Source organism: Phasianus colchicus, chromosome 8 (genome assembly GCF_987193195.1).
Source record: "Phasianus colchicus chromosome 8, bPhaCol1.hap1.1, whole genome shotgun sequence".
NCBI classification, from domain to species: domain Eukaryota; kingdom Metazoa; phylum Chordata; class Aves; order Galliformes; family Phasianidae; genus Phasianus; species Phasianus colchicus.
Window position 1 is genome coordinate 15,957,665 of NC_143443.1, and position 22,600 is coordinate 15,980,264.

At 47.4% G+C, this 22,600-nt stretch overlaps 1 protein-coding gene across 17 annotated transcripts in view; it reads left to right on the forward strand.

Moving 5' to 3' along the window:
- The first annotated feature begins 716 nt into the window (after nucleotides 1–716).
- The window catches only part of CAMK2G (calcium/calmodulin dependent protein kinase II gamma), a 123,363-nt gene continuing 101,479 nt past the window's right edge, over nucleotides 717–22,600 (forward strand). For 4 of the 17 annotated variants that reach the window (XM_090145017.1, XM_090145018.1, XM_031603012.2 and 1 more), the window contains exons 1-2: nucleotides 13,870–14,135; nucleotides 15,814–15,908. In XM_090145017.1, coding sequence (XP_090001143.1) covers nucleotides 14,071–14,135; nucleotides 15,814–15,908 — 160 coding nt within the window. In that variant the 5' untranslated portion in view covers nucleotides 13,870–14,070. Of the gene's footprint in view, nucleotides 1,723–13,865; nucleotides 14,136–15,813; nucleotides 15,909–22,600 lie in introns of those variants that run through there. The other 13 variants (XM_090145015.1, XM_090145016.1, XM_031603007.2 and 10 more) reach the window with 9 other exon arrangements.

A 22,600-nucleotide genomic window follows, 5' to 3' on the forward strand; every position in this document is an offset into this window, starting at 1 on the left:
AGAATAGACATTAGCCTGAAAATTGAGCATTCTCAAAGGTCTGAGGAACCCTATTGAGTCTTCTACATACACAGATGTGTTGCTGGCTGCAGCAAGTAGTAAACCACTAATTCCCAAGGTAGTTCTCACTTGGACCATATAACTTCTGCTAAAACTGATGTTCAGTGTTGCTTTTCTCAAAATAAGGTTAATGCAGTAGCTCTGTAGCTCTGCAATTAACACTAGCTACTTTTACTGTAGGGTCTTATAAGAAAGGGCATAGGCCTTTGTTGATGCTTTTCCAAATAAACTGGTAATCTGGCTTACTTCTTTGGCTGGGTAGAGCATGTCTGAGATCCATCCTCTCCCTCCTGGCTCCCCAAGAAACTGGCAAAGTTTAGTAGAGAGGCCTGCGAGGCCCAGTGTGAGCTAGATCTGCTTCATAGCAGAGCTTATTAGTGCAGCTCACCCGTATCTTTCAAATATCATAGTTGTCTTCACATTTTGAAAAGTAATTAAAGTCAACAGCACGTAACATATCACAGCTGTAGCAAACATTTCTCTTGGCTGTGGCAAACTGCCCTGGGGACTCTAAACAGCAAACAACAGCCCCTCCTTCTGTTTGCAAGGAGGATGCACACAGAAAGTTATTTTCTCACTTTTTTTTTATTTGTCCTTTGCAAGCCACCTAGGGGAGCCACAATTTTTGAAGTGTGGAAGTTAGAAAAGTGGAGCACCTGAGCAAACTGGGGTTTCTACTCTAGCAGAGTCAGGTATTAATTATGGATTGCACAAAATGATGCACACCCTACATAGTGCTTATATCTCACTGGCTACAGGTCTGTCAGGTTAATCCCACACACTGATATTTATTGCCTAAATGAATACACCCACAGCATGATCAGAACAAGTTTGCAGGGGATGTAGTTGGCGTAACTTCACAAACTGTTAACAAGTCTTCATTCTTGAAAAAGCACTTGTCAATCATAGCTCTGTATATGATTTATAGGAGAGAGAACTGCTGTCGACTTCTTGCAATAGAAGTAAGAAGTGTCTGAGGCCGTGGCAAAGCCAGCAACTAATTACCTGACGGTTGCAGAACTGTGCTTACAAATCTAAATTGCCCGATGGTGTTGGTCCTGATTTACTGATAACTCCAGCAAAGTGCCTTAGTTCACAAGTAGCTCCTTCACGTGAAAAGAACTTTCCAAGAACCATGAGCTCTGTTACGTCTGGACCAGATGCTGTCACAGACAGGAGCCGGGTCTCACGTTGTACAGTATGTTTGCTCTTTGATCAGTTCCTCTCCCCCAGCTGAATCTGCGATGAAGCGTCTCGCAGGAGAGTCCCGGTTCTGTTGGGATATTTTGTCACCTGCTGGGCGCCGTGGGGATGGGGCTGCAGGATGCTGCGGTGTGCGGCGGCAGTACCTCAGAGAAGCTCCACGCTGCGAAGTTTACCGCGAAAAAAGTCCCTGGCCTTGTCCGACCCTCAGTCGGTTCGCTGTGCTAACAGCTTACCGCGTGTTTTGCCCACAGCCGAGCACGAGGCAGGGCAGCCCGCCGCCCGCAGCCACGAGTCGCCGCGCGCTCAGGCGGCGCTCGGCGCGGCGCGGCCCGGCGCCATTTGCGGAGCGCGGCGGGGGCTCCCCCTGGCGGCCGGCGCTGCCCGGCCCCGCAGCTCCGCTCTTCTCAGCGCTGCCGTTCCGCCCATCGCGAGCCTCGGCCTGCCGTCCGGTACCAGGTGGGTTTCGCGCCGATTTCCTACAGACGTACGGTGTTGGGGTGCCGTTGGACTTCTCGGGCTCTACGCAGCTCTGTACCACAGCCAGCTCGCGCATCCGGCGTCCCTCTGGACTTGCCTTTACTCTGCCCACAGCGCCGCTTGTGCTGTTGCTGAGCTGTGGGTTTCTGGAAGCACTGAGATCTGCTTACAGCAAAGTGCCTTTTGGGACCAGAATTGAACATGGTAAGCCTGTTAGGAAATGGCAGAGGGAGTTTTTTTTAGTGTAGGCGTGCGTGTATTCGGCAGAACAAAAGGTTGGAAAAGGCTTCAAAGATCTTCTCAGGCTTCAGAGGAAAGGAGCGTGTCCATAACTGTAAGCCAGTGAGAAGGTTGTGCGAAAACTGCTGTGAAGGCGGCAGCCAGGTGCGTATCCCTTTGTTTGTGAGGGGCTGTGCAGCTCTGCTGGGCCGCTTTGTGCAGGCCCTGCTGAGGACAGAGGCAGCGGTCAGAGCCCTGCTGTGATCCTGACATCAGCCGGCTCCTCAGAAGGCCCAGCTCAGTTCTGCCCTGTCCACACCACCGTTGTGTCCTGAGGCTTGGGCTGGTGGGCTGGCTGCTGGGATCTAGGGAGCATTGGGGTGTCCCTCTGTCCTTCTAGGACCTGTTAGCCTGGTAGCCAATTAATGAGTGTAAAGCTATCTGGGTTGCTGAATTCCGAGGGAAAACACTAGGAGTAGTTTTGTAATGGGAAGTATACATTTATGGCATTTATCATCATTACCTTCTCTTCTTTCTTTGAGTCCACTTGTAATTTTATATCCAAGTGTCACATCACCTTTCACCTGTCTTCTTTCTAGTCTCAAAAGTCCCAGCTTGCTAAGCCTTCTCTTTTCCTTGCCTTTGACTATCCTTGCTGCCTTTCTTGCTTGTAAACACCCGTGGTCAGATCATACTCCATCCCTTTATGGGATTTTTTTCCTGATGAGCATCGCTTGATATCCACAATAACAGTGCAGGCAGAAGAGTCTGATGGAACAAAGGAAACCAAGAAAGTGGAAGAGTGTGGGATGCTGCCATTTGGGGGCAGTGTGCGCTTGTGTAATTAAATTGTCAAGCTTTTTTTTCTCAAGTGCAGAGCATAAGTTTGTTGTTTCAAAAGTTCTTCTTATACAGGTGCTGCCTCACGGTCGTATCCAATCTGGTTCCTTGCACCTCCTGAACTTATTAACAATGGAGCCATTACTTGAGGCAATTGTGTCAATGTTTCTCTCACCACCTCCAGTTCCTAGAGTTGTTCTTCTGTTTTGGATTTCTTTGGAGTCTTTTTTTTTTTTTTAATCTCCATATATAGGCACGTTTATTTTCCTGTTATTACCTCACCCTAATAGAGAGCTATTTGAAAACATCCTAGAGAGAAATTCTTAGTGGAGGTTGAGCTTTCGGCAAAGGTTGTCTCTGCAAACTTTTAAAACAGTGATCTCAATTTTTTGTTTTTCATCAGTACGTAAATTCTTGTCAGCCTATGCAAATAAGCCTATCTCTTAAGAGTCTGTTGACCTAAAAGGAGGCACAATAACAGATCAGTAGAGGAAATGAGAAGGCAGGGGCATCTGCTTCAAGCTCCACTTCCAAGGTTAGGTCTTAACAAGGGCAAGTGAGCACAAAGGGGGTTTTTACAAGCAGGACAAATGTGTAATTTTTAATGTCAAGAGTAGAACACATACACACACAGTTGAGGCTATTGGAAAGGAATGCAGTTTTTCAATGTGGGTAATTTATAACCCTTTAAAGTGGAAGCGTGCGCTTAGATAATTAAATCCCAGAGTTACATGCACTAAAGTAGTCGTTGCGGTTGCGGTTTGAATCCTCTGGCAGTCTGGAGATCCTGGCAGCTGGGATCTGTACACCTGGGGCTGATTTATGTGCGCAGGTAGCCGGCCTTAGCCCGAGCCGTTCGTAAGGTCACTTGCGCAGCGCTTACCCCAGGCGCTGTCTTTGAAGCCGTGCCGCAGCTCCGCGGCGAGGGCTGCTGCTGCCGCTAGGTGACTCTCGGCAACGCGCTCTTGAACGCTGCCGAGTGTCTCAGGTGCTCGGCTGGCGATCAAAGCGCTGCCAGTGCAGTATGCGCCTTAACAGCGGCACTGCTTTGTACCGAGGCTTTTTGACTGATGTTGGTGTTTTGGTTTTTTTTTTCCTTGACACAAGGAACAGAGCTGAAGCAATGTGGTTTGGGCCATCTTACATGATTTTGTGTACTGTGGTCTGATGATCCGTTTTCACAGCTGTCTGTAGGTCTTGAAAGCTTATTTTCTAAATGATAAATTGTGTTGCCAGTGAATTGCTGTTTCTCCCAAAGTGGCCTCTTATTTCGAGTTAGTGGTAAGAGGAAAGTTCTTTATCCACTGACACCTTTTCTCTTCTCCGTCTTCCACTCAGATGTCACCAGTGAATTTTAATGGTACATAGCTTGTATATATTTTAAGGCTACTTCTCAAACTATTGCTGTTACAAAACTTTCTGTATAGACTAGAAGTCTTCACGGACTAAGCACTCAGCAGCACATGCTCTTCCTCCTTCTCACTTGTGCTGGACTTGCGTATGTGTGCTGGGTCCCACCAGGATCCTTCCCAAACACGTGTGCTTCCAATAGTGCTGAAAACCTCAGGTGAGTCCTGAAGGCTGCTTGTCCTCCACTCCTGCCCCAAAAAAGTTCTGGAAGCAACTTGTGGGGACAGAGTGGATGGAGCACATGTCCAGTCTGTGCAGGATGTTGTTGGCTGTTAGCCTATGCTGGTGTTTAAAAAAGCTATGCTAAAAACTCAAATTCTGCATGAGTCCTACCTATGGTTGTACTGATGTAACCATTTATCCAAGGCCAGAGAAACCACATACTGAGCATTTGGTTAAAATGTTGTGTGATGCTAGACTCCTGGCAACAAGAAGCCATGAGGAACAATGATCGTTTTCACTTCACATCTCACTTGTACTGGCTATAAACTTTGTAGCTAACAGAGCTTTGGCTGGGAGGAAGGTGTTGGAAACAGGGAAGGCCAGATCTTCATCTCTGGCAGTCAGGCAACAACTTTTGTCAGGGTCTGCCCTGTTAGCAGATAAACAGAGACAAATGGGTACAGATGACTTTGATGTACAAAGTGTACATGGTGTCTATAAGAAGGCTGCATCTCTAAATCAGTTGTGCAGAGGTCCTATTCAAAACTTTGTCTGTCAGTGTTTCATATACAGAAGGCACACGCTGATATCAGCGGTGCAGCAGGTCAGTATTATCAGACACTCATGTGTGCCCACAGACTGTCCCCTTTTCTTGTGAGCATAAAATATTGCTTTGTCACTCCTCAGACCCACCCATTAGCCTACCCTTGCTGTAGAGAGCTCACTCTGTGTCAGTTCCTCCCCACAGTCTCTGAATCCTTCCCCTTTACACAATGACTTTTTTCTTTTTTTTTTTTTAATCTTAGCATATATATATGTAAAGATTACTTTCATCTGTCCTTGTGCAGTTCCCAGTATCTCTTTGTTTGGGATAGCAGCAAAGGGGCTACAATACATACACATACCCAGGCCATGTGCCATCCAGCTGCATGTACACGTGCACACCTCAGGAACGAGTCATGTTCTCCATATCTTCATGGCTAGAAAGGCAGTTCTGCCTCATACATTCACACGCACTTCTGTGACTTGCAAGTACTGAAGAAACAAACAGCCATGAGCTAGAATCTCATTCTGCTGCCATGATAGATTTTTTGCTTATACATTTGGGATGTAATATAAGGACATTAAACTTGGAAATGACCCTCTTCTGCAGTATAGAAACTCCTTTAAAATTTTGAGGACTTTTTAATGTACAAATATTTGTGTTTCAGCAAAGTCAGGTGTATTTGCTGTCTGCCCTTCAAAAGCAGGAAGTCCGTGTCACTGCAGCCTAACAGTGGTGGATTCTTAATGGGGATCCCAACCCAAACTGACAGATCCTGGATGTAATTTTTTTTACCTGTCAAGAACCATCTTTTTTCTTTTGCAAGTTACTTTTATTAACAAGATACAAAGAGTGAAGTACACTCAGAAGGAGAAGCAGTAAAATTTGTAGCCACTGCACTTAAGTGTCACATGAGCGTAACAGAGTGAGTGTTTAATTGTGAATGGCACTCCATGCTGAAGGTATAGTTTTGGGGAGAAATCTGGGGAGAGATGCACATTTGATTCAGAACAGTGCCACTGTGTTACCTTCACCCCAAATCAGCATCGATGGGGAAGTGCCTGTGTCAGTTTGTGCTGGAGGAACAAGCTGGGTTCTGCCCTTCCAATTGCTGCACATCTGTGGGGTCATGAGACAGGCACTGTCCTTCTCTGCCTCATTTCTGTCATTGTGAGATGGGATTGACTTCACTTATTCCTACAGGTTTTGTGGCTGTTAATGGAGAGAGCATAAATTGCTGCTTTACTGTTACTCTGGCTGGGAAATGGGGCCCCTCTTTCTCACTGCATGCCTTCTCACGCACAGGGAGATCTGAACCCTGGAGAGAATGGAGAGTCCAGCTACTGGGTGGAGGCTCTGCTGTGGTTCTCAAATACCCTTTTCTGCATTTGTTGGCTTGGGCTGTGTTTGTAAACACCACAGGCCCTCTCTTTTGGATTGTTCTTTGGAGCCAGATTTTCTTTTGATGTTAAACAGGATGTGTGTGTTAATTAATTTACATTACTCAGGGTAGGAAATTGCTGCCAATGTTCTTTGAAGAGTCCTGTGAGCCATCTCTGCCCTGAAATAAACATTCAGGCAATTTTGGTTATAGTGTTTATTTTTTTAAACTATGCATAAACGTTAATCTGGCTGTTTTATGGCAGAGAGGCTTAAATACGTCAAGGTCATGTTTGAACAGTTACTGAGTAAAGTAAGGAGATGAAGCAAGAGGATTCAAAAATAAAATAAAATAAACGACAACCAGTATTTTATGTTAACAAGTGTTACCTGAGAGTTTGTGCTGGTGAAAGTAATGGCAAAATACTTTGGAGACTGACCACGCCTGCCATCTATTCATGTGCCCTTCTGCTGCAGCCCCTAGTAGTGAAAATACACCCTTCCCTCCTTAGTCCTAAATTGAAAGAACTTCTGCCTGCTGATGGCAGGAAAAGCGCAGACTGTAAACCTTGACTTCCTGAGGCTGACAGGAAGGGCCAGTTTGTGCCAGTTGTGGCAGAGATGACTGTGATGTGGATGTGTACTGCTTTGCGTTTCCCAGTGGTCAAAGAGACTGTGATGATCCACAGCCATTTATATCCAGACCTAACTGAGAATTTCATGGAAAAAGTTTAGTATCTCCCCGAAGACTGTGCCGTAAATATAACTGAGATGTCAAGAGGAAGGAGTTGCAAGATTGATGGCATGAAATATATGCAGCTTAACTTTGAGTTTAATTTAATTAGCTAGTAATGGCCAAAAGTTATGATGACTTCAGTGGTGAGAGTTAAATTGGAACTGTTCTCAGTGATCTACTCTCCATTTTAAAAAGCAAAGAAACAAAATTTGTTGTAACTGGCACTAAATTGAACTCTTTTTAGCAGTAGCAATAGATGGCAATGATGGGCTGATCCACAGAAACCACACTGCTCATTTCTCATTCCTTTTGGTTATGGGTGACCCACAGCAATGAAGGAGTTGCTGTGCATATTCTTCTCACTGCTGTAAGACAGCCTTCAGCTCATCAGGGCTGTCAATCCATCATCTTTTCGGCAGGATTATTGCTTCCCTGGACAGAGAGCTATTTAAAAAAAAGAGGGAGACCCCACCCCAGGACATAGCATTAGTAGCCAGTATTTGTTCATCTGGTAATCGGTACCATTCAGTACGGGATATGGATAATCTCATACAGTATTTTAAGTTGAAGGAGATATCTGGGATATAGGGGGAATCTGTGCTCATCCTTTACGTAACAGCCAGCAATCCTGTTTAAACAAACAGCGTGTATCTTAAAATAGACCCTGGACATTCCATGGCAATGGCCATATTCAAATGAATGTTCAAGATGTTTCCCCACTATTGTATACCAGCACAGTAACCCTTTAGTGACAGCAGAGATTTCTAGACTATGAAGCTGCATTCAGCAATGGACATACAGATCTGTTCATTTCCTCTCATGTAGCAACATGAGAGCTCTCATGTAGCAGGACAACCTGCTTCTCTGCTGTCCACTCACCAGGGGAGATGGCAGATGTTAAACTTGTTGAACCTAAGGCCACCCGAGGGTGATGTTAACTGTTATTGTTACTGGATAATTATTAGATGAATTTGTAGAACATGACCTCGTTTCTGTATAGATGGTAGAAAATCCTGCTCTTCACATGATTAACAACTGACATCGGCCATTTTAAAGATGGTAGGGATGAAAACTTGGAATTCTTTGAGTGTAGTGTTATTAATGTTGCTGTAGATACAGAAATAGAGGAAATTGTTCGTGTTGCTCAGAACATAGGTCTAATTTCTGTAATCCTCAGTGGAGTTTTCTGTGAAGTCCAGTTCATACATTTTAAAGGATAGTTAAAAGAAATCATAAAAGCATAAGTATGTCATGGAAGTGATCAGTTATGAAAGCAGCCAGTGGACATTGCATTCGGACATTGCTTAGTGGTGTTTCTCTAGCAAAGGGAGTTGCAAAAAGGAAGTTGGAAAAGCTTCTTTTGTGTAGCTCACATGTTTTAACCCAGAGCCCAGGGTGGTATTGCGTGGACTTGGGTTTCAGTGAGAAAAGAAAGACAAAATGAGGCTGCTGATGCCCCTTCTGTATGGGTCCTCAGGTCTTCAGGACTGTGCATGTATTCCCTTCCACAAAGCTTTGTCCTGGTCTTGTGCAGGAATCTAGAACACTTTGTGAAACTGGTCAGTAAATCTGATATTGAGCCCACAGAAAAGGTAGGATAAGGCACCAAAGGAAAAACTGCGTGGAATGAGCGTATGGCAGTGAAGTTAGCTGACTGTATACTGAATGCTTCTTCCCTTTCACTGATGGAGACCTTAGCAGTGCTTTTGAAATCCAAAGTCTCAAGCGCTAAAAGCTGAGAAGTAAAATACCTCCTGTCTCTGTAGCTTGCAAATATCCCAGGGAGGTCAAGGCAGGAATCCCCATGAGTCACCAGCAGAGGTGGGGAGGTAGAGGCAGGCCAGCAGCATGCACGTGCAGCCTGCTGGTGGGCACCCAGATGCCAAGACCCTGCCAAGACACTGCTGCCCCTTCCTTTGCCTGAGCCCCCCAGCACAGATACCTGTGGCACTGAAGAGTACAGGACCTCTGGTCATGCTACTGACTCAGCCTCATAACAGCAGAGAGTTCTCTGTGACGTTAAAATAGAACAAATTTGCAGTGATATCAGGTTATATGTTTTATGAGCCACATAATTAACATGTGACACTCGGTGCCATGGGATATTACTGACTTAAATAGCTTAGTAAGAATCAAAAAGGATTAGGCATTGACATGAAACAGAATGTCATATGCACTGACACAAGCTAGGATCAACATTACAGGAGCTACCAATCCTGTGCCTCAGGGCATATTTTGATCATCAGCCCGGGGTCAGGAGGAAAGCCACTAATCAATTTGTGCACAGATGCAGGTGGCTGGTACAGATCTATGCATTGGTTTATTCTGATTCCTTTCCTTTCTTCTCCTCTGTCTTCCTCTCATCCCCTTCTGTTCTTCCTCCCTCATATCTATCATATGGAATAGGTCACTACTGAAGACAAGACACTAAACTAGATGGATGGCTGAATAGTCTGCACTAATAGGGTAATTTAATGTTTGTATCTTTCCAGAACTCTAGAATCTGTTTATTTCAAATATAAATTTTATATTAACTCACAAATAGTTCCTTTTTGCATCCTTCCTTCTATGCGTGCTACTTTTTATTTTTGTCGGCTACACCTACAAATCCACTTAGACTCATCGAATCATGATTTTTTGGAAGTACCAGGTGAACCTCCATTTAAAAGAAGGAACAGAACAACCACACACATTAAAGGAACCTGTTTTTTCTGGTAGATAGTAAACACTTAAGTCACGCTTTTATTTCTTGAGAGATCTTGTGTAGTATAGCCAACATGTACAATCACCTATGAAAACAAGTTGTTTTTTTTTCTGTATACATGTCTGTAAATACATTGCCAGTCATGGTAATGTTTCATCAAGGTAACACTGTGTACTCTGGAGTCAGAAGCAAAGCAGATGTTCAGAATTTTAACACTTTCCTCTCTTCTGCCTCCCAAAATATTTCTCCTTTTAAGATGATGCCATATTTCATCAAATTCAGGGAGTCTCAGTGTTTTGTTCTGTAGTTGTTAGTGGTTGTTTAGTTGTTGCGGTAGCACCAAGAAGCCTCACGGAAGAGCAGGGCAGGTTGAGTTTTATGTCCTGTAAGTGCCCTGTGAGAGATAAGGGTGCCCTGGAATTGCTCACTCTGAACAGATAAGTTGGACAGCAGAGGCACAGAGAAGAAAAATGACTTGGTTCCTTGAAGGACCCTCTGCTAATAAGAGAAAAACAGAACAAATGTATTTGAAAATGCCCACTCATTGCATTTTTTGCTTTTTTGCTTTTTTCACTTCTTGCCTTTCTTCTCAGGTCCTTATTTTTGCTAACGCCCTCTCTTCATATCTGGCACCAGTCAGCGCTGCTCCGCTCAGCACACTAATACATGCTGCCCTTTGGCTCATTTAACCTTGCTGAAAAGCTATCCTGCAGCTTCTGCAGTGGTTAAATGCTGTACTTCCCATTTTCCACTGCAGGTTGAATTCCAGTTAGTTTCTGTGAACTCATTTTGTAGTCTTCACTCTGCTTCCCTAAAGACCAACGCTTTTGTGTTGCTGCCTTCCCACGGACATTCTTCAACATGCCAAAGCTGACCTTAGGCTCCATGAACAGATGGGGCCTGATCCAAAATCCATTAACATCAGAGGAAATGTCCATTTATGCCCATGGGCTTTGCATTAAATCCTTTGTATTTTACTTACTTTCTTTAGTGCCTCTTACTCAGCTCCGGTTATTAAAATCAGATTAATCTCTTACAGATCCCTGACAGCTCAGTGTACTGTATAAGCAAACCAGTGCTACTTCAAAAGGTAGAGACCAAAACCGCTGTTCCGCTAATGTGAAATCTGAAGCTGGCCCACTAAAAGCAAGGCACCACTTCCAGATTTCATCCCTGCATAACTGAGGTCAGAATCTCTCTTGCTATTCATTAGCTGAATCTCCCATTAGTGCTGCGGAGACTGTCTCAAGAACATTTCTTGCTGTTCAGACATATATTTTCCAGTCTCTGCAAGATAATTCTGCTCAGGCATAATTCAAGATTCACCCATTTGCAGTTTTATTCTCAGTTTGAATAGACTGCTATGTCAGCCAGAGCATCAATATTTCTTTCTGTTGACATAATACTCTCTCATCCATATTGCCACCCCCCTCTCCTGTTTCATTTTGTCTACATTCCTTTTGAAAACTCAACTCCCATAACTTAGTCTCCCACTCAGTATTTGGTTTAATCAAGTCTGTCACTCAATTCATATCCCACTTCTCGCTTCACACAAGTTTCTCAGTTAGCAATCTGTTCTTAGAGCTCTTGCTATGCATAACACACGGTTAGCTTTTCTTTCTACTCTTGCTTCTCTCTTCCCTTTCTTATTGCCAGACCTCACTTCTGCTTGTAACGTTTCAAGATAAGAAACTTCCCCTCCCATCTTCCTCTTTTTACATTTCATATATTATGAGACTCCCACAACTGAGGATTCTTAAATATCATGGGGTACTTTTCCTCAGAGCCGTCTTTGAGTCCAGTTGAAATATTTTCAAACCAGGAGTCCTCAGGGAGTCCTCTAAGGCAGGAGCTGCCTTTACTTGAGTGTCTGGTAAAGTGCATAGATGATAACTTGGTCAGACTTGTTTAGAGTCCTCGAGTGTATGCAGTAAAACACATTTTGAAGCAAGATAAACATCCAGCACTTTCCTATTTCTCTATTTCTGCATGCTACTCTTGGAGTGGTTTTTCTTTTGTTACACATTTACACATTCTTTCTGCTTTCCTACTGTAACTATCTCATCTGCTATTTGTTTTACAAGGTCCCAGTTAAATCCTAAGAATTACAAACCTCCCTGCTTACATGCATTTCTTTCATCATGAGTAAAACAAGAAAGGTGCAGCCTTTTCTGGAAGCAAACTTTTTCCACCCTGCCTATTACCTGCACCATCGTGAGCGTGTGCTCAGACTGGCAGAATCTCACTCACAATTATACATAGCTTTAGGTAAGCCTCTCTTGGTACTGTATTTCTTTGGATGCCTCCTGTCTGTTTCCATCTTCATCATCTTATCTCAGTCTGTAGGAGTACAGGACAAATGCACGAAAGCTTACATTCTCTCCCTCTGGCCGCTCAGTGTGCTAAAATCTGGTCTCAAATGCCCATCTCCCAACTTCTGCATTGAGGAAGAGTCAAGAGTGGAATAGGGTCCTGTTTCAGTGCACCTGTACATTTTTTACATAGGGGACTGGATTGTGCTTCTCTTGACTGCCACATCACAACCACACTGCAAGTGTAACAGCTTGACTTTCCCATACAACCAGCAGATAATGTCATTCTGGATGGTGGAAGCACACTGCAGGCTGCCTATCAGTAACATTGGCCACCACCGCCCCCAAGGATCTCCCAGCTGGGCTCTGCATATTCTTCTCTGCTGGTTCCTCTGGTGGGGAGGGGAACGTGAGTCAGGCAGACAGCTTTCCTTCTCATCTACAGCTCTTCTGCTACAGTAACGGGTGGGCTGCAGGAGGCTGCCCGAGCACCTTCAGCTCAGCCCTAGCGCTAATCACTGAGCGGCACCTGTTGGTTGGATCATTTGTTCCTTCTCTGAATTATTCTGCTGGCTCAGCAGGTTCCAATGCTGGCACGGTTCAAGACGCAGAATGCTGTTGTTTCATAATCACCTTCTAGAAGTATTGCTTTGTTGTAACGTTACTGTTGTATTGTCCTACTTTCCCTCTCTACTTTCTGCATAGGCAAGTTGAATCTTTCCCTGCTGCATCGCTCGGGTGCAGACTTTGCAGCACGGGGCTGGCTGCTCTGACCTGGGGCTGGGGAGGATGCTGCCAGCTGCCGTCACCGCTTTCCACGTGATTGAATAACATGACGATTTCCGAGTCCAGTTATAGAGCGCTAATGCGGGGTACTTACACGGTACTTTTCATTTTCAGACCAGTTTAATGCTGCTTCTGGCTTACGGTTCGTTCATCTGTCTCTGTTCCCGACAGAGGCTGCGCTGCAGGGCGCGCAGGAGGCCGGAGCAGCCCTTCCCTCTGCCTGATCAGCGGCTGCCCTATATAAACGTGCATATTAAGCAGATTTGGCAAGTGTTCAGGCTGACAGACTCACTTAAATAAGAGGTGAAAATAAACTTGCTTATAAAGGCGCTGCAGCCGACGCTCTCCAATGGCATGCTAGTAGAGACAGAACAGAGCCTGGTTTGTTTTCCTTTGCAGCCGAAGGCTGACGGTTTCTGTTCGCCTTCCGCGGCCGCGTCCCAGCAGCACAACGCCCGGCACGCACGTGTGAGCGCCGCCGCACCCGCTCCGCGCGTACCGCCCCGCCCGCCGCTGCCTCCCCGGGCCCGACTTAGCGGCACCGCGCCCCGGCGTTCCGCTTCCCCCTCCCGCCGGGGACGCGGCCGCCCCGCTCGGCGCCTTCCTCCTCGCTCTCCGCTCCCCTTCTTCCTCCTCCTCGCGGGGCGGCCGCCTCCCTGCCCTCCCCCCCCTCCCGCCGCACGCAGGAAGTCGCTCCGGCCGCAGCCCTTCTCGCCCCGGCCGGGAGCCGGCGGAGCCCCGCGCGGTGCCGCCAGGACGAGAGACCGGGCCGGGCCCCTCTCTCGGCCTCGCGGCGCAGCCCGACGCCGGGGGTGCCGCCGCAGTCCGCCCGCCCTCGACGCGGGGCGGGAGTGCCGACTGCAGTGCCCGCCGCACCCCGGGGGGGGCGGCCGCGCCCCGCCCGCAGTCCGCGGGCGCCGTCGTCGCTGCGGGGCCCCGGGAGCGCCCCCGGCGGCCACACCCCGCGGCGGGCCGGGGCCGGCGGAGGGGCGGAGGGAGGGGGCCGGCGCGGGGTGTCTCCGAGCCAGTTCTCGCGGTGCTGGCCAGGCTCTGCCTCCTTCCCCTCCCCGGCGAGCGGTGACTGTGCACGGCGGAGCGGGGAGCGCCGAGCCGGGCGCGGGGGGAGCCCGCGCCGCCCCGCCGAGCCCGGAGGGAGGCCGCCCAGCCGCGCGTCCCGGCCCGTCCCGGTCGCCTGCCCCATGCCCCAGCGGCGCTGAGCCTCCGCAGCCCGAACATGGCCACCACGGCAACGTGCACCCGCTTCACCGACGAGTACCAGCTCTACGAGGAGCTTGGCAAGTACGGAGCCCGCCGCGCGCCCCGCCGTCCGCCCGCCCGCCGCGGCAGCTGCCGGCGCGGCCCGGAGCCGCTTTTCGGCTCTTCGCGGGGAGCAGGAGGAGGGAGATTAGTCGCCGTAATCCTCCTCTCCGAGCTCCCCCGGCAGAACCGCTGCCGGTCCCCGCCGCCTGCCTCGGGCTGCGCGCTCCTGTTGCACCCCGGCACTTCCTCTCTTCCCCCCTTGCCCTCCCCGGCCCGGTGCTGCTCCCCGCCGCACGCTGCCGCTCCCTCCAGGCGTTCTGCGCCGGGACGCGGCACCGTCCCCGCCGTTCAGCGATGCTTTCGTCCCCACTTCCTTGTCCCTGAGAAAGGACCAGGTGCTGCTGCACGGCGCTTCGCCCTTCCTCCTCCCCCCGCACTTGTCTCCGCATTGGCAGACCTGCTGCTGCACCCTAGCGCAGGGCTTCGCGGGGGACCTGGAGGGGCAGGGAGGCAGCGCGGGGGCAGCCGGGGCGGGATCGCGGGGACGTCGCTTCCCGGTGCCGCTGCTCCCCGCTCCCTCCCTTCCTGCACCAGCTGCCGGGCTCTGCTGCGGCTCTCCCTGTCCCCGTCCCTCCCCGCGCCGCTGCGGCTGTGTGTCACCGAGCCCGGGCCCCGCGCTCCCACTGCTGCGCGCTGCTTTGTAGGTAGAGGTTGAGGAAGGGGAAGCAGGGACAGAACTGCAGTGTCGGGAGGATTCGAGCCGTGTCAGCCCGGCTGTAGGGCTGCGTGGGGCCGCTGCGCAGCTCCTGATCCCATTTCTTATAGCTACATATGTCCGTTTGTCCGTGAACGTGGGGTTACATTCCTGTTCTAAATGAACTTGGAATTATCTCCCCGCTTTCTCTTATTTGTCCTTTTCTCCTTTCCAAACCTTTCTTGTTAAGCCAGTTGTTATTCTTTTCCCACCCTGTTTTTTTGTTCTTTTCAAAGAAGGGACAGCACTGAGAGCTCATCTGTGTAGTCCTGCAGACTTTGAGTCCCTGTCTTTTCACCTTGGTCTCTGTTGTATTATCTCTTTTTTCCTCACAGAAATCCTTCTTCCCTCTCTCTCAGACCTCTTCTCCGAGTGGCTCTTTGGAGTAGTTGTAATAATATCAATAGTTCCAGCTTGAGAAAATGTACAAAGCCTCGTAGCTTCCTACTCACTCCATTCATAGGTACATGCTTATCCCCTTTTCAGGTGGGTAGACAGATGGAAGGGAGCCAGTACCTCCTGCCAGGTGGTGCAGGGATTTGTGACCGAGCACTCGAACGTGGGCAGAGTGCGTCCCGGTTGTCTGATGTAGCTGCTGGGGCCACTGTCTTTGGGAGATGGGCTCACGGCTGCTGTTTGCCACATCATTCCGGGCTGCTTGTCTTCCACTCATCAGTCCCCGCGTGCTCTGTCCCTGTGCCTGTGTGCTCTCCCTCCCCACTGTTGCTGTTCTGTCTGTCAGGGGGCTTGAGGCATCTTCAGGCGGGCGCTTGAGTGCCGTATGTACCAGGTTTGATTTGCTCAGCAGGCAGCATGCACTGTCCATTGGATTCCCGTGTGTTGTTTCCCTCCTCTGTGTATTCTGTACCGTCCTCAATCTAGTCCACTCTGGGGATAGAAGTTGCTGCTGTTACATTCCTATTTTCTGTTTCATAGCGCCTGCCCTCTTCATTTCTTTTCCAGGGGAGCCTTCTCCGTGGTCCGCAGATGTGTCAAGAAAAGTTCATCACAGGAATATGCTGCAAAAATCATCAACACCAAAAAGTTGTCAGCCAGAGGTTAGTGCCTCAGATCTACTCCTGGTCCTTTCATGAATAGAAAATATTTCGCCGCCGTTGAAACAGATCTGGAGTTGTTTGTCTGGGTCACTATGCATCTGTTACAAAGTAATTGAGTTATGTGGCAAATAGGAGATTAAAAGGAGGTTAGCATGGGATGATTGAACATCATTTGTATCTGGAAATGGATACTTTGTGATGATGTTTTTTTTTCTTTGGGGGATCTTTCTCCCGTGAGCCAAAGGAGAGGTGAGTTTGTAGAGAATTTCCTTTGTGCGCTCTGATCACTCCTGGTAAAGGGAATTGTCACAGACCGATTTTGCTGAATGCTCTTTCTACCTAGGAGATCTGCCTTACCAGAACAGATGTGGAGTTGCTTGTTGGTTTGTTTGAAGGAAGAATGCTATATACCTTGTTCCTGTTGTATGGCAGTTACATGTAGGGGGTTTGGGCACTAACAAGTTTGCCTCCTAAGGCAGAAATAGGCTGCATGGGGCAATCTAATGAATTTGACTTCTTGATGAACTAGAACAAGTGTTGCTTGCATTCTTCAGCTCCAAGATTTCTAAAAGCTGAAACCAGACTGCTGTTTTAAGGAGAAACAACCTTTGCTTTTCTCCTAAGCTGCTGGTTTCCCAGTTCCCAGAGGTATGTGTACACACAGAAGGTGGTGTATTCCCTTGTGTAGGGAGTGTGTTCTCCTAATGCATGGGGAATCCTTTGCAGGGGTTGGGGTTCTTTCCATGAGGTTCCCCTTCTCCAAAAGGACGAGCAACTGAGTTGTAGTAGAGGATGCTGAATGCAGAGTGCAACAAGTTGAGATGCCGGAAGAGAATGTTTCCAGAAGATCTCAGTCCTTAGAGGCCATTCAGATTTGACGAAATGGATGCGTTAAGCCCTTGTCTGTCCTGCCAGCTGAATAGATGGATTATCAAGGGGGTAGACTGAGAAATGGAAGGCATAAGGAGTCAGGGAGGATTTTTTATAAATGATTTATAAGTTAAATGTTTTTTGCCTAAAAAAGAGGAGAAAAAGGAATATCCATTCTCTCTTGCACCAAAATATGAACTGTGATGATCAGAGCATGAGATGGCTTGAAGAGTGACAAAGAATTTTCATTTACTGAGTCACACAGAGAAGCAGTATCAGAAACAGAGTGCCAGGGTGAGAAGGCTGATTGCCCCACACCCGTGCCTTGTGGAGGTACACATGATGATTTGTTGTTTCAGTACCTAGCCTGAATGAACTCATGTTGGGAACCAGTTGGTGTGGCTGTGTGTTGTTTGGGTGGTGGCAGCAGATCTTGAGTGACTTTGTGGTCCCTCCATGGTCACATGACAGTGGCCACTTGTGAAGGTGACACATTGAGCTTACTATGGGAAAGGTTTTGAAGGTACGTCTGCTTTGCTGATGGCCACTAATGCTGTGCTTTCTTTGCTGTATTCCCTGACCATCCTGCAGTGAGGATGAAAAGTTCAGGAGAGCCATCTTCTCAGTGTGAGTGGCCACAAGAGAAGGGAGGAGTTGGCTTGAGAAACTGATTGCAAAGGAAAAGTTGTTTCTGTGCAGAGGAGATGATATTGAAATTAATGCTGGAGATAAGAGAATGGCAAAAAACTGCAGGGTAATATCATTGAAACAAAATTCATAAACATACCAGCACAAGCCCAAAAGTAGCAGATCTGATGGAGTCATTTTTTAAGTGTTTAGGCATCTAATGAGTTACAGAGGGAGCAATATATAGATTCTAATTGTATTTTGTGTTATGGTGATGACAGTTTTATGATCCAGCAAGTAGGAGATGTGTGGGTGAATACAGCCACGTTTTGAATTAGCTTCTAGTTTTCGTACCTTCCTGTCAGTGAAATAGATTGAGGATACTAAACTGGTCCTCAGCTAACTGACTTGTGGCAGCTGGCAATGGTTTCCTTAGGAAGGTATTGGTTCGTTAGAGCACAGTTGTGGGGAGAAACAAGAAATGAAATGGCTTTGTGCTAATGTAGAAGAATGTCAGAAACAAAAAGCAACTGATCTTGTTTCCTTGAAGTCTCACTGAGGGCTAAAGAATCTGAAAAGTGGATGGTAAGTTCAGCTGAATATATGGGTTCCTCAGTTACACAGCTATGTTTGCTGATAGCTCAAGAGGTTAACACGGAAAGGAACTAAATGCTTTGATAGGAACTTAGTGAGTTCACCTTGGAATAGGGCTTAAAGCACTGAAGGAAAAACGCATGCTGTTTGGACATTGCAGCTGTAAATCAGTGATCAGAGAGATTCGATTCAGCAACCTGAAAATGAAAGTCTTGGGGAAAGGCATTTTATAGAGCTGTCTGCACAGGAGGAGAATTACGGCATTAATTCTGCAGTGCCCTGGCTATATGTTGCCTGATGCTTCCTTTCCCAGAGCTGGCACTTCTCCCTGGGGAGGCCACGTCTCTGCCTGGCAGGATGCACACCCAGAGCTCTGCGGACACCCGGCTGCATGCCTGCCTGCTGGTGGGCCCACCGCCCTCCAGACCTGCGTCCTGCACCAGGTCACAGCAACAGAATGTCTCCTGTGCAGTGATGTGCTGCCCCTCTCCAGCTTAAACATGGCTAAATCTGATGTTTTGTGCCTTCTCCAGCAGAATTTGAACTAACTGACATAGTCACTGCTGCTTCCAGAGACAGCACGGTGCTGCTGGTGAGGAGTACAGCCCATTGCGGCTGCATGGAAGTTTTGCTTTTCCAGTACTTCCCTTTGGTTATGTCCAGGGAAGTGGTAACAAAGCCTTGCTCTCCTTTGGCTGTACTTTGTGTTACCTTTGATTTTCAAGAGTCTTGGTGAAGAAATAATAGATAGCTGACTGGAAAATGCTCGGTAGTTTGATGCAGGTAGGTGGGAAGGAGGAAGAGGAACATTCAAGGTGTGTGTTTAAGGGGTTCTCTGTTACTTGGCTTGTTTGTAAAACTGTTCTCTCGAAGAGGTGAAGAGGTGTGGTGCTGTTATGGGGCTTCTCTGAAGGCAAGGATGGCGAATGGTGCTGCTCTCTGCAAAGAGAACAACTTCAGTCTTGTAAGCTTCGTCTTCTGTAAAATACAAAATCTGATGCTGAGAGTCTTGTTTCTTTTTGGTCTGTAGTTTTCAGATGTCTGTTCTCTCTTTTATTAAATCATATTAATCAGAGCTGGTCTAGATTAAAATTCATACTTGGTCTGTAATTAAGTATTTGTTATTATTTGTATTGTGCTGATGCTTAAGACTGCCTGGTGAGGAGTATGTCAAGAACTTTGATATTAAATAGGGGCCAAATGTCTGTGGAAAGGGAGAGGAAGCAGACTTTACCTTACTCAGCATTCTGCTGATGTACGTAAGAGCAGTGGTTATTGCACATGGGGAAATACAATGCCTCAGACATCCGAAATTCCTATGGGACTGGACGCCCAGGCTCTTATGAGAGCTATGGCCAGATGGAAGTAATAGCTGTGATTTTTTTTGGAAGCTATCTTGTGGGTGTCACCAGAGTACTTGTTTCAATGTAAAAATTCCTAGCAAGTAGAGTGCAGTTCCTGGGCAGCAATTCAGATTTCTTGCAGTGGTCAAAATGATTGAGAGAGAAGTAGAGGCTGTAGTGGCTGCAGGGAAATGTCCAGGTTCTGACTGACTGGCGTTGGTGTCTTGGGTAAGAGTAAGTTTCCTGGGGCTGGCAATGGAGAAGCCCAGTTGTCACTTGTTTTCAGAGTATGCATCCAGAATGTATTTAAAGAAATAGTCCCACTCTGGAAAGAAATAGGCAGAGCTCAATCCTGCAGTAATTCTTAGCATGTTGTTTATACCAAATCATATGTAATGATCTTACCAGCACATGCAGAGGGACAGCATTCTTGGCCCCTTTTTTTGGTGTACGTAGGGATCCTCTACATGTATTACCTCAATTGTTAATATTTCTTTGCTGCTGAAAATTGGTATCTTTCAACTCCCGTCACAGCTTTTGAAATACAAATGCAAAGCAGCTATTTGGAAAGTAAGACCTCTTTGCTGCTTTCTCCCTGCTGTGCCTTTGCTCTCGCCTGTGGAATATAAAGGTGGAATTTCTTCCCTGCTTTCCATGTTTCCGAATTTGTAAATTAGAAGAAAATTTGCAGCCTAACCAGCTATTTTGTTGTTGTTCCTGCAAGAGATTATGTGGACTGTGGGAGGAGCAGGGAATTACTTCTGTGTATCAAATCTCACCAGGAAAAAGCACTCTTAATGGTTCTAATTCAGTTTTCTGTTTGTTTTTAAGCAGCTCTCTTGTCCTAGGCTTTCAGTTCCAGAGTGGTTGTTGATTTCAGCTTTCTGGAGATGTCAATAGTAGTTCTCCTGGCTGCTCAAACATTGAGCTTGTGTGCTACAAAGGAAGTTTAGCAGCATCACTCACCACCCTCTGCTATGATACGCTTTGCAACTGCTCTCTGCCTGCCCTCGGGTCAGGACTCTGGGGCTGCCCTCCAGCCTCAAGGAATCCAGTGTGACGGATCTTGGCTGCAGCCTGCTATGAGTGTGTGTGGCTGCACAGGGAGCCAGGTTTGCTGGTCACAGGTGGCCAAGGCACAGATCTGAGCTTATGAGAATGTCCTAGATAGGTGTCCTCTGCCTACATGTTTTGATGGGCTGGGGGAAAACATCCTTTCTTGCAGAGGACAGCAGATCAAGCTGTGGCTGCCCAGCCGTGCTTGCTGAGCAGTCAAATCAGGTCTGGTCATTTGGAGTGGGAAAGGAGCTGTCCTTCTACCACAGGTCTTTAAGCACTCACAAAGTGCTGTGTTGTGTCTAATGCTTCTCCCCTCTCCTGTCTGTGAGAGGCTGAGGGATGCTCTGCCTGGGGAGCACACAGATGAGGATGAGCTGCAGTGATGGGCAGCAGGGTGGGAGACGAGGAGGGGGCTGCGAGGAGGGGATCATGTGCTGCAGCCCCAAAGTTCCCCAGCAGCCTGCAACACCGCTGGGAGGGCGCTCAGCCAGTACATGTCACTGGAGGACATGTCCCTTGGAGAGCTGCTTGGAGAAGGATGGATGTGTGTGAGGAAAGACCCTGGCTGGAGGGGGGAAGGAGGAGGTTGGAAGCGGGACAGGGAGTGGAGAATGCAGGGGGCCAGCCTGGCTTCTCACCCGCCTGGTGTGATGGAGCACACGGATAGCATCGGCAAGGGAGGTGGTGGGCTGGAAGGTGAAAAGAGCGGGAGCACAGCTCGTCCTGCAGCCACAAGCTGGCTTCCTCCCACTGTGGATTTCAGTGATGGCTGGGGTTACCCCAGGTTGCCTCTCAGTTTACACTGTATATTTTATAAAGGATCTGGAACAGAGCAGACAGGATTTCAGCTCGTGTCTGCCTTTTCTGTGGTCACATTGAGTATTAAATTTCCGGCATTAACAATGGGGGGGGGGGGGTGGCAGTGGGCACCCAGTTTGGGCAGGAGATCCCAGAGCCACAGTGTGAGTGTGGGGAAAGGGGCTTGGCGAGAGTCGTGTTTCTCATTCACATTGTGTAACCTGGATTTGTGTGGGACAGAGTAGTGATTAGAGTAATTCCTGTGTGTGTCCAGAAGCTGTCAGTTCTAGAGCATTTGCCCTGATCAGCAAATGGTGGAAATATTTCCAGGTGTACCTCAAGTGAGGAATGGGATGCTGAAGTCCCTGGGAATGTTTGGGACAGGCAGAGCTGCTAGAATTCCTTGTAAGAAGGGCCCAGTGCAAGAGCTGGTGGGGGATGTTGTTACTCCTGGAGCGTAGCGTGGAAACTTCACAGTCGTAAAACTCTTTCTCTGGATGGTACTAAAGCCATTGCCACCAGAGAGGATCCTTCCATGGATCATGAAGAAATTTCTGGAGATTGTATATATTTTTTTTCCTTCCAGCCTTCATGACATGTTTGGTTATGAACAGAACTGTTTTCAAGAGAGGTCAGTGGCAACTTTGTCCCCTTCCACTCCTGTGAACTATTTTATTTTTTCTGACCCTGTAAACTTGTTGAATACAATTTTTAAGAGGAGAGCACGCTAATGTAAAATGAAATCTCTCTCCACTTTGCCATCTTTGAGCACCATCTGTCTGCCACGTAATCCTTAAAACCAAGGTGTCTTCCCCCTTTTGTTAACTCCTGCCTGTCATCTGTTATAGAATTTCAGGTGTGGTGGCTTCTTCCCTGTTGCTTTTTTTTTTTCTTTCTCCTTCCTTTCCTCTGGGGCCCTGTGTGCTAGGCTGACTGCAGGTTCCAACTGCAGGTTCCTTTTTTACCTTCTTAGATCAACTATCTACTTAAATATCGCTGCATACTGCTCTTGTGGCTGCTCAAGCATTCTAGTGTGACTGCCTGTATGATTTCTGAAGAACAGTGGTGGAACACTTCTGAAGAAATGGCCTGGCAGCATCTTGGAAATGAGCCTTTTCAGCACTGAGAGTTGCTGAAGAACAATGGGGCATGGATTGAACCTTCTGGGGAAACTGAGTTTTTAGTTGTAAGATTTTGTTTCCTCGTAGCTTTTTCTACCTGTTCTCTCCAGTTCACTTTTTCTTTCTGTTTTCATTTTTAAGCTTATTTTGAATGTTCAGTTTTCTGACATGTCAATTAATAGTAATTCTAGACATCTATAACACTTTTACTGCAAATGTAACTTTAGTGATACTGCTTCATCCTCCTTCCCTCCCAGCTGGCATTGCAGAATCCTTGTTG